At 34.8% G+C, this 12661-nt stretch overlaps 1 protein-coding gene across 4 annotated transcripts in view; it reads right to left on the minus strand.

Annotated features, from left to right (window-relative positions):
- Positions 1-5353: 5353 nt before the first annotated feature.
- wdr37 (WD repeat domain 37) overlaps positions 5354-12661 on the minus strand; it is a 43807-nt gene continuing 36499 nt past the window's right edge. For all 4 annotated transcript variants that reach the window (XM_073813087.1, XM_065294730.2, XM_065294731.2 and 1 more), the window contains 3 exons: positions 10513-10647; positions 9710-9824; positions 5354-7086 (listed from right to left, as the gene is read on the minus strand). In XM_073813087.1, the coding sequence (XP_073669188.1) occupies positions 6955-7086; positions 9710-9824; positions 10513-10647 (382 nt within the window). In that variant the 3' untranslated portion in view covers positions 5354-6954. The remainder of the gene's footprint in view (positions 7087-9709; positions 9825-10512; positions 10648-12661) is intronic.

Consider the following 12661-nt stretch of genomic DNA (forward strand, 5'->3'; position numbering starts at 1 on the left):
AAAAAAATATTCTTAGTATTTTTGTCTTGTTTTCAGTAATTAAATTAAGATGCTTTTTCTTAATGAGCAAAACGACCCAAGAAAATAAGTCTAGTTTTTACACCAAAAATATCAAATTTAAGTGATTTTGTGCATAAAACAAGCAAAAAATATGGCAATGGGGTAAGCAAATTTTCTTGAATTTAGTGTTTAAGAAAAATGTTCAAGATATTTTTGCTTGTTTTATGCACAAAATCACTTAAATTGTATATTTTTGGTCTAAAAACTAAACTTATTTTCTTAGGTCATTTTGCTTATCAAGAAAAAGCATCTTAATGTAAGAATTTTTAGATATTTTTTTCTGAAAACAAGACAAAAATACTAAGAATTTTTTTTCTTGAAAATCATTTTTTGCAGTGTGCAAGTAAGACATTTCTACAGACATTTTTAACAGTGTAGGTCACATCCCGTTCTGGTATCATTGTGGATCTCCTGAAATCTTTTAGGATAGGTATTGTGATCATGACAACAAAATTGAAAATTCAGATGTATAAGTTTACATTGAAAGATCAGTAAGCAGTTGTATCACACTTAAACCATCATGTATCTTAAAATAGCTATTTTTAAATCAGTATGCATTTAGTTTGAACTCTAACAATTTTCTAAACTATTGAAACAAGAACAGCAATACGGTTCATCACTCCAAATTAAAATGTATCACAATAATGTCACCAGAATCTGGCAAGACCTCACGCAAGTTGGGTCACGCATTTGAAACAGGGACGATTTTCTTCAAGATTGTCACTCTCTCTTCACGTTGTCAGGTGTCCCTTTACCTGCCATTCAAACGTGTACATGTTAACCTTCGCCAAAGTGAAAGGCAGGCGCGGTCTTGTCATTATCTACCCATTTACGAATGGCCTGCCCCTGAAGAGCTCCGACACCCTGTCCAATTAGAGGTCCTGTCACAGTGATGCGTCCCCAGTTTTCCTCCCGCTCCTTTCGCCTTTGGTTCATCCGTACGACTCTAAAATGAGGTGAAAGGGAGAAAAACAGGGTAGGGTAGGTTTGACATTGCAAAGACAGGTTAATTCAGTCCCATTTTGGGTGTGCAGGCTGAAGGTAATGGTGACAAGCTAATGTAAATGGTGCCATTACGACACCCCGGGTCTTTCCAGCGCACTTGCTGTTTTTTGAGTCGGTACAGCTTGCTGCTTTAATACCTCCATCCACGCTCCCGTTCACAGGTGATGTGCCATTTCTCCGCGGGCTTTCTTTTGTGTGTCAGAGCTGGATCTTTACACAGCGGTTCAAAGCAGAGACTTGCGTGAAAAGAAAAGGGAAAAGTCGACGGTTTGATGTAGACACAAAAGAAAATAGTTTAATACGAGCTTTAAGAGTTCGAATAGAGATCATAAGTGAACCGAGCACATCCCCGACCCTGCCTGTGAAAGACATGCCAGTTTTAACCAATGAGTTTACTGCATTAGTTTATTATTATGTTGTAGATTTATGCTTTTGTTTGGTTAAGTATACAACAAAATTTTCTTTTTTAGATTATCACTTGTTACTTAAAACATCACCCTTGATTATATTTTAATTGACTGAAACGTTTATCATTTTAATTGATTCATTTGCATAATTGATCATGCTGCTTTGATATACCAGAACTCCTTTGTAGTGTACGTTTTCATTTGCTTTCAGCATATATTTTCGTAGCCACTTTGTCATTTCTTGACAACATGTCATGTAAACATCTTTAACAAACTGCTCGAGATGTTACAGGGGCATCTAGTGGTGATAACATGTATTTGTATTCTCATGTCTTCAGTATATGACCCTACTTAATGTGCATCTCTTCACTGTTCGATATCTGTACATCCCAAATGTGATAAACTTCTTGTCTACCGAAATACAATATTGTTAGAAAGATTTTAAGAGTGTTTAACCAAACATTTCCTCCAGCATTTGCTGTCTTGTCTTCTAAATCTCCTACACAATCCTCTACAGATTGAAAATGTCAATAGTGGACATTTTTTAGTTCATAATCTGCTAGTTTATAAGTGCACGTGTTTATGTACCACTATTTTATACTTGGTAAAACACAGTGTTTGGAATAGGTAAATCGGATGTTTCGGAAATATTTATTTTATTTCTCTTAAGCTTTTTTTATCATAAACCCCCTGACAAACGTGTTGCATTAAGTACTTCAGCTGTAAGGCATGACTGAATGGCAATATTGTAATAATGACTGTACATTTTGTAAAAATTTGTAAAATGACTGAAGATTAAAACAAAAACTATAAGCGCTCTCAATAAAGTGTACATCTAAATCCACAAGCATATGCTGCTAAGGTCAGTTTCACCTTAAAAGTGAATGTTTATGTGAATAAAACCAAAAACAATTACTGTGGTTTACTTTGCTTATATTCATTATGAAAACATTATATTATATATTTAATAAGACATTTAGGGGCGGTTTCCTGGACATGGTTTCCTGGTCTATTGCATAATGAAGGTTTTTTTTTAGCTTATACATATGTTTGAACTGTGAATAATAATTATGTATATATAAATATGCACACATGCATGTATAATTTTAAGAAAAAAATATATATTTATATATTAAGTATAAACAAATATACAAATGTTTCTTAAATATATACATGCACGCGTGTGTATTTATTTATACAAAGTTATTATACACAGTACACACACATATATGATGTAAAACAAAAACCTTTATCGCAATTAATCGTTATGCAAATCCAGGACTAGGCCTTAGTTATATTAGGTAATTTAAGTAGTTTTTACAAACAAAACCTTACAAAAACATTACTGGTGTGCATCTTGAGACAAAAAAATAACACTGATATTTGTTAAGATATGTCAGTGCAAGATGTTTTTAAATCAGGGGGGCTCAAGCATGCATTTTATTCTGGGACTATAGGATAAGCCCTGTCTGGGAAACCGCCCCTTAAAGTCTGATGCTGTCAATAAATGTCAGAAACAAATGGTCAAAATATTTACCCCAGTTGTCACTGGGGCGACACGCTTTCAAAAAGTAGATGTTTGCATATAAAGAGTTCATAAAAATACACATTAATATCTCAAACGTATATATTTGTATCTAGTTGTGCAAATTAGGACCTTTTTAAGGGGGTACATATTTTGACCATTTTTAACAGTGTAGGTTGGATTGTTAATTTATTCTTAAAGCCATCCCAGCATCTATATCTATATATTTATGGCGAGCGCTGGTAAGATCCACACAAGTTATATCATATACACACTGGGTGAGGTACAATTTGGCATCTCCAATTTATCTACACTGCCAAAAAAATTACTTAGTTTTTTGTCTTGTTTTCAGTACAAATATCTAAACATTCTTAAACTAAGATGTATTTTCTTGATGAGCAAAAGGACATAAGAAAATAAGTCTAGTGACTTGAATTCATGTTTAAAACCAGCAAAAAAATAAAACATTTTTAAATTGTTCTTGAATTAAAGGGACACTCCGCTTTTTTAAATATGGTCATTTTCCAGCTCCCCTAGAGATAAACATTTGATTTTTACTGTTTTGGAATCCATTCAGCCTAGCTCCGGGTCTGACGGTACCACTTTTTGCATAGCTTAGCACAATCCATTGAATCTGATTAGACCATTAGCATTGCGTTAAAACAGAACCAGTTTCGATATTTTTCCTATTTAAAACTTAAATGATATTAAGCAGTGCCTGAAAATAGTCCACTTGGTAACTTTCAATAGCAGTGGACTATTTTTGGGCACTGTGTAATATCATTGCGCCTGCTGCAGCCATGTTACGACAGCAAAGTCCTTGATTATTATCCTAGCCATATCAACCTAGAAAATCGCAACTTTTAATTTTCTGTCGGTCTTAGTTCACGATGTAACTACAGAAGTGTCAAGTTTTAAATAGGAAAAATATCAAAACTCTGGTTATTTTTGAGTGCCATGCTAATGGTCTAATCAGATTCAATGGATTATGCTAAGCTATGCTAAAAGTGCTAGCGCCAGACCCGGAGATCAGCTGAATGGATTCCAAAACGGTTAAAATCAAATGTTTAACTCTAGGGGAGCTGAAAAATTTGAATATTTTCAAAAAAGTGGAGTGTCCTTTTTAAAGGAATATTCCATTTTCTTAAAAAAAAATCCAGATAATTTACTCACCACCATGTCATCCAAAATGTTGATGTCTTTCTTTGTTCAGTCGAGAAGAAATTATGTTTTTGAGGAAAACATTCCAGGATTTTTCTCATTTTAATGGACTTTAATGGACCCCAACACTTAACAGTTTTAATACAGTTTAAAATCGCAGTTTCAAAGGACTCTAAATGATCCCAAACGAGGCATAAGGGTCTTATCTAGCGAAACGATTGTCATTTTTTACAAGAAAAATAAAAAATATGCTCTTTTAAACCACAACTTTTCATCTAGATCCGGTCCAGCGCGACCTAACCTAAATGCGCAGTGACGTAGGGAGGTCACGTGTTACATATATAAAACGCACATTTGCGGACCGTTTTAAACAATAAACTGACACAAAGACATTAATTAGTATCAGTTGACATACAACAATGTAGGAACGGTCCTCGTTCTCAACACTTGTAAACACTGGGGCGGAGTTCCGCGTTCGTCCTCTGTGACCTCTTGACATCATGACGTATTGCGTGGGGTCACGCTGGCACATCACGACTGGATCTAGACGAGAAGTTGTGCTTTAAAAGTGCATATTTTTAATTTTTCTTGTCAAAAATGACAATTGTTTCGCTAGATAAGACCCTTATGCCTCATTTGGGATCATTTATAGTCCTTTGAAAGTCCGTTGAAAAAAACTGTTAAGTGTTGAGTTAAGTATTAAATGTTGGGCTCTATTAAAGTCCATTAAAATGAGAAAAATCCTGCAATGTTTTTCTCAAAAAACATAATTTCTTCTCGACTGAACAAAGAAAGACATCAACAATTTGGATGACATGGTGGTGAGTTAATTATCTGGATTTTTCTTTTAAGAAAATTGACTATTCCTTTAAGTTTTTAAGAAAAAGGTTTAAAAAAAGTTATTTTCTTGTTTTAAGCACAAATTCACTTTAGTTTTCAGACAAATAACATAAAATCTGACTTATTTTCTTAGGTCATTTTGTTAAAAATGCATGTTAATGTAAGAATTTTTTGATAATTGTACTAAAAACAAGACAAAAAATATTAAGAAAGAAAGTAATTTTTTGCAGTGCACCATGCATGTTTTTGGCCTGTGGGAGAAAGCCAGTACCCGGAGTAAACCCACGCTGACACAGCGAACTTGGGGACCTGTGCCCACTGTGCCGCCCCCTTTTAATGACAACCAACAAGGATGTGACTATTGAAAAATGTCACTTTATTCCGAAGCCAGGCAGTGAATGATTTTTATTGATTCTACTTTACATTTCTAAATTGTCTTAAGCTGCAATACATTGTTTTTCCAATACAGTAAATGAGGTTACTCTTGAATAGAAGAAAAATATGAAATGGCTCAATACCGAATACCCAACAGATTGTTATACAAGTCAGATCTACAACATTTTTACAAAACATTCTCAGTCAAATGTGTGCATGATTGTAGCTCATTGACAGTTGAGTAAAAGCCATTTATATGCCGTTTTACATACATTTCATCTCTGTCAATTAAAATGAAGATCATACAAATATTACATCATGAACATCTTTTTCGATGGAACCTACTGACCTGTTTACATGGAAAAATACTATTAATACTTTTCCACCAGCATTTCTACTCATGTACTTTTGGTTATAATTAGTATAATCACTGCATTACTGAACTATAACAACCTAATAACAATGTCACGAAAATGACCGACAGCTTCTGCAGTGATGTTTTTTTTCTGTACATACATCACACAGAATCTAATGTACATATCTGCAAACCTATCAAGGATCAGTAGCATTGAGAACGTCACCGACAACATTTGGTCCAATAATTACAGACAAATATTTCAATATTGAACACAGCTGAAAACCTTATCCTTAAGTATAGCAGTGACCAAGATGTGAACCTCGGAAATCGACATTGAAGTATTTATTTCTACACGACTTAAAAGCCATTTCAATGAAACATCAAACATCAATTTTCAGGACTCTATAAACAGTCAAACTACTACTTACATTGTCTTTTTGTTGTTGTTTTCAAATAGGTGAACAAGATTCGACAGCAATTATACAGCATTTCGCTTCACATTTGACAAAGAGCTGGGTTTATCATGCAAATGCACTGCGGCGATACTGAAAGAAGCTGATTGGCCGCGTGAACGACGGTTCCAATCAGAACGTCGGGAAGGTGCGGATCCGTAAATGTGATTGCAGATTTCCTTTCACAAAGGCAGAGTGCTCTAAGGTTTCTTTTGAAGGCTCGTCTCTATACAAAGCCAAGCCGAAACCATGAAAAAAATTCTAAAATGCTATCGTAAAATAAAATGCAATCTGTACATGGAACAAACTGAACACATTGCACAACAAAAACACAGCTAAAGTGTAAAATTATTTGAACGTAACAGCAACCTAAGGTTTCAATAATGCCCCGGTCTCTCAGAATTCACGAATGCCAGCTTAAATCATGCAAAAACAGGGTACAAGTTCACCACACTATATGACCTCAGAGAAGACATCGTAGATATGCAGAAGCACTATGGTATTAAACAGCAGATGTTTGGAGTTCAATCTTCAAAGCCTGTTGTTGTCCGCTGATGTCGATTGCACGCACACACTGTTCAAAGCATGACAGGATGACCGCGAGACAGGAGACGGCAACTGGTATGAAGCACTGAATCGTATCGTATATGAAGTAAATCTACTGCAGGTGCACACGTTTCAGAGGATTCAGTGGAAATTGTGCGGATGGGCTGTGCTAAGCTTGTATACGCGTGTAAAACTGTGCAAGCGTTGGTTGCGGGTGCCAGCCCGTCACTTATCCTGTAGCAGGGCAGGGATGTTGATGCTCCAGCCGATGGCCTGGCGGTCGAAACCACAAGTGAAGAGATTACAGGCTTGATTTTCTTCATTCCACGCCGAGCAGCACACCATCCGACGATGACCCTGTGCAAATAATGTAAAAACGTTGGGGTCAGTCACATGCAGATTGACAATTTTAGCTATGATAATAAAGACGCTATAGCTCGATTTCAAAACTAGTGAACATGTGAATCCAGACTAAACTCTCTAACTCTTTGACATGACATGCAGGATGGTTTTATGTAGAAAACAAATCAAAAACAAATTACTTTTTTAGAGTCACATGCTTTTTCTTGATGAGCAAAATGACCCAAGAAAAGAAGTCTAGTTTTTAGACCAAAAATATCAAATTTAAGTGATTTTGTGCATAAAACAAGCAAAAAATCTGCCAATGGGTTAAGCAAAAAAGCTTGAACATTTTTCTTAAACACTAAATTCAAGAAAAATTTGCTTACCCCCTTGGCAGATTTTTTGCTAGTTTTCCTTGAAAATCATTTTTGCAGTGTGTGCCGATTAGTTACAATCCAAAATGCTGGGTTGTTTTAACCTATCGTTAGGCCAATACAAACATTTTCTGGGTTTATTAACCCAGCGGCTGAGTTTGTACATTTCTGTACAACCCAACGCTGGGTTGTGAGATATTTTTTGACGCTGTACATAAAAAATTAAAGTAAAAAAATACTGTATGTATGTTTTAACAGTATTGATCAGTGAAGTTTTTTTTTATAATGTGTGTGTGTGTGTGTGTGTGTGCGCTGTGTGTAATTATTTTGTATAAATACACAAGCATGTATGTATTTAAAAAACATTTACTGGTGTGTGTATATGAAGAGTTTGGTTATAAAATGCAATAAATCCATTTTGACAAATTTCGGTAAAAACGTGTTTTCTATACCAACAATTTTTACATTGCGTGAATGGTGCGCTGTAATTTCTGGAATGGATTTATTGCAGGAAAAAGGGAGAAAAGATGACAGAATAACATGGCGGATATTGATATTATATCGTATTATGTAGATATATATAGATATATAGATATATATATATGTAGATAGATAATATGATAATATGTATAGGAGGGTATACACAGTACAATAACTACTCAAAATTAAAGTCATTTATTTTTTAGTGCTGGGAAAAGATTAATCGTGATTAATTGCATTCAAAATAAAAGTGTTTTTTTTTGCATAATATGCGAGTGCAATTATAATGTATATTCAACCACACACACATACATATAGTCATACCAGATTTTTTTATTTATATATATTTTTTATTTATTTATATATAATATAGAATATATATATATATATATATATATATATATATATATATATATAAATATATATAAATATATATATATATATATATATATATATATATATATATATATATATATATATATATATATATATATATACATATACATATACATATACATATACATATACATATACATATACATATATAGACCGTTTCAGCAGTAACAATATAAACAAGCGGCTGTCACGGTCCGCACGTAACTTCCGGTAAACTCCGCTAAGAATAAATAACAACAAAGTTCTTTAAACGTAGTTTATTTATATAACAAGCAAAAAAACAACACATAGATTACCTAGGAAACCAAAACATTTGTTATTTTTGACGAGGCATTCGTTCAAGAGATCAGTTTAGTAACTAGTCAGACCATTAAAAAAACGAAACCGGAAGTAAGGTTCGGATCCAGACGTGTATCACGTGCGTCCAATGAAACCGTCTATATACATATATATACATACATACATACACACACACACACACACACACACACACACACACACACACACACACACACACACACACACACACACACATACATACATATAATATATATATATATGTATGTATGTATGTATATATGTATATATATATATATATATATATATATATGTATATATATATATATATGTATATATATATATATATATATATATATATATATATATATATATATATATATGTATATATATATATATATATATATGTATATATATATATATATATATATGTATATATATATATATATATATATATATATGTATATATATATATATATATATATATATATATACACACATATATACATACATATATATAATATATATATATACATATATACATACATACATACATATAATATATATATATATATATATATATATATATATACACATATATACATACATACATACATACATATATATAATATATATATATATATATACATATATACATACATACATACATATATATAATATATATATATATATATATATATATATATATATATATATATATATATACATATACATACACGTGAATGTCTCTTAAATACATACATGAAGAATGTGTGTTTTTATATATACATAATAATTACACACAACACACACTCATATATTATGAAAAATCACTTATTTTGAAAACGATTAATCGCGATTAATCTTTTCCCAGCACGTTTATTTTTGCTTTGTACAATGTGTGTGTAAATGTCTTTGAATTGCAATGTAGTATATAATTTTAAGGCAATTCTCTAGGCTTTTGACAGAAAAACATTCAAACATACTATCTTGTGCATAAAGAGTTTGACCAACATAAAGCAAGAAAAGAGAATAAAGGCTTCTCTTTCTTTCTCTCTCTCTCTCTCTCTCTCTCTCTCTCTCTCATGTACCTGTCTATTGCTCCGTGGAAGGCGAGCCAGACGAACCCCATTCATGTCGAATAGCCTGACCTGTCTGTTGTCATGCGGTAGAGCAATGATTCTTTGGTTCGCTGAGACGCTTATCCTGCACAATAAAAGAAACAAAAATACTGAGAAGTATACATGAATAAAATAAGAAACCAAATATGAAACTAATCAAATTACAATCTACCATTTATAAATATTACCCCAATCCAGGGGTCTCCAACATGTAATAAGTAAAACAGGTAGCCCGCACAGAGTCTGTAAGGTGCCCGCCAAAGCACATTCTATTAATAATCTCATTTATAATATTTATTTATTACATATTTTTATATTAGCTTGCTTTACACATGTTAACATTTTAAACAATAATAAAACATATCAACAAGTAAAATAAAATCAAGTCAAAATATCAAAAAGTAGCCATTCAGATTGTTTTAATCATTTAGGTAATCATTTGGAGACCCCTGCCCTAATTTCTATTTTTCATAGAAATTTCAGTTAGGATCTTATATTATTTGCTTTTAGATTTATATCCTAGTGTTATCAATATGCTAAAAGCTAACAATTTTACCCCTCTATAGCTCAGTGGTAGAGCATTAAATTAGCAGTGCAGAAGTTCATGGGTTCGAACCTAGGGAACACACATACTGCCAAATGCATATATGTAAATGTATCAAGCTGTTAAAGAAGTTATTCAACTTCACAGAAGTTTCCACAACAAGCCATGTGTTCAGAAACAATAAGCCTCAGGAAGCCGTTCTTACACCTCGCTAACCTGCTACTCTTACCTATTAACAGCCGAGTCGGTGCGGATGGTAGCAATCGGAGATCTCATGTTCTTCAGGTCCCACACCTTGACGGTGCGATCGTCACTTCCAGACACCACGTTGTCCCCCACAGTGAAAACGGCTGACGTCACAGTGCTGAAAAAAATAAGGGTCTGTCAATAAAGGCACACAACCTTAATCTCCTGTGCTCCAATCACAAAAAACACCTTGAACAAACTAAACAAACCTATGTGTAAAAACGAACACATGTTGTTATGTGGTACTAAAAATAATGGTGTTTGAGAAAGAGGTCTTCATGGGTCCACTTGGATCCGAAAACCCAGAGACAAGTCCGACCCGAGACCTGAGCAGGTCCGGGTCTAAAAGTTTCACGTGTGCCTCGGACATGGGTCAGGTATAATTTCAGCGACATGGGGTCTTGTGTAATTTAAAATGAATGTGTTTTTGCTGAACGGACCCAAGAAAACCTGAAGTATCTTGGGTGTGTGCATCGAATCCTTTTCTAACCCCCTGTTTGCAAAGAGCGCTTGAAACATCGTGTGGCCGGCAGTAGGCTATTTCATTTTCATTGAGCAAGATTTGTCAATCAATTGTGAATGTACATTTTAGTGGTTGACTCACTGTCATCGTCAGATAACAAATGGAGCAGCTGGCTGAATTGGTTGCGAGGCCACCAGATTTTCTTTCTGACTTGTTCGTGCGGGGCAACAGACTGCCCACATTTCGGTGCCGTTAACATTCGGGTACAGTCAAGAAAAAATTTCCACTGGGTCGGACTAGAGTATAATTCTCTTGGGTTTTCAATGGATTAGTCTTTCTTTACAAATACATTTATGCACCTCGGGTTTGGGTAAAAAGTGATTCTGATCATTTCAGGACAGGTACATTTCTTTGGACCCGAGAAAACCTCTAGTTTAAGAATCTAGTCTGTTAACAGATTTTTGAAAACCATCAGCAAAATGGCAAGACCTAAAAGTAACAAGCTCAGCACTGAAGTATTTCTCGAAAGAAAGATAGGCTGCTTCCGAAACTGCCTACTTCTCTACTCTATAGTAGGCAAAAAACAGTAGGGCGAGACGACTAGTATGTCCGAATTCATAGTATTAGTAAAACAGTAGATGAAAAGTACCCGGATGACCTATTACTCCTGGCAAGATTTTGAAGTGTGCATTCGATGGACACTTTACTATCTCGTGAGCCCCAGGGAGGGGAGTCACCCCTTGAAGAAGAAGAAGGAGAGTCGGCATATTTAAAACCGTCAAAAAGAAATGGATAATTTTGAGGGCGTGAAGTACATTTCCAAGTAGAACATCACATGCTGTCATCTCATAATTACCTAACTACAACATGATGTGAATGCAGCAAAAGTCCCAAAAGTGGATAACACCTCATGCTATCCGAAGACTGTCTACACAACACAGCCTGTAACTTCCGTGATGACAAGCGTTGCAAGGCTTGAAATGGTTTCGAAATTGAATATTCCCAACAAATGATATTATCCCCATGATGAAATTATCTCTCCCCTGGTCGAAAACACCACCCTCTGCCCCAGTACAGGGCACAGAGCTCCAGCAGCCTGGGCAGAACGAGGCAGCAAGATGTGTATGTGTGTGGGATTCGAGACAGTCTGGGCGAACAGCAGGAAAGTCAGCAACCCTCAGGGTCACAGCGCACATTTAACTGCTCTGCTCAGCACACACTTCCATTTAATGGACCTTAATATTTCTAATCTATCACGTCATTCCCCGCTGACATTTCTCTCCTCTTTGTGTTCCCTCGTCTCAAGAGAGAAATGAAAAAAGGAAAGGGCCGGAGTCTTTGCTCCGCTCGCCTCCAGCCGCGCTAATTTGAATTGACATGATATTAAGGTTTAATTAGGGGCTAAATTCCGCTGCATTAAGGATTTAGGGTTGAGTTTGGCCGTACTTAACAGCTTTGCTCGGCTCGCTCCGGCACAGTTCACATCTAAAGTGAAGCGTGGAAACGCTTTCTGACATTGCGGGTTGCCACCGGAAAGCAGAGGTGGGGGTAGCGGTAGGGCCGATAATAGATTAAAAGCTTGATTAAAATCCTATTACAACTCAAATGATATTTTGGGAATGTTCGGTTTCCCCAGAGACCACTGACAAGGAAGGTCGGGACTCATTAG

Source organism: Paramisgurnus dabryanus, chromosome 22, assembly GCF_030506205.2.
Source record: "Paramisgurnus dabryanus chromosome 22, PD_genome_1.1, whole genome shotgun sequence".
Lineage (NCBI taxonomy): Eukaryota > Metazoa > Chordata > Actinopteri > Cypriniformes > Cobitidae > Paramisgurnus > Paramisgurnus dabryanus.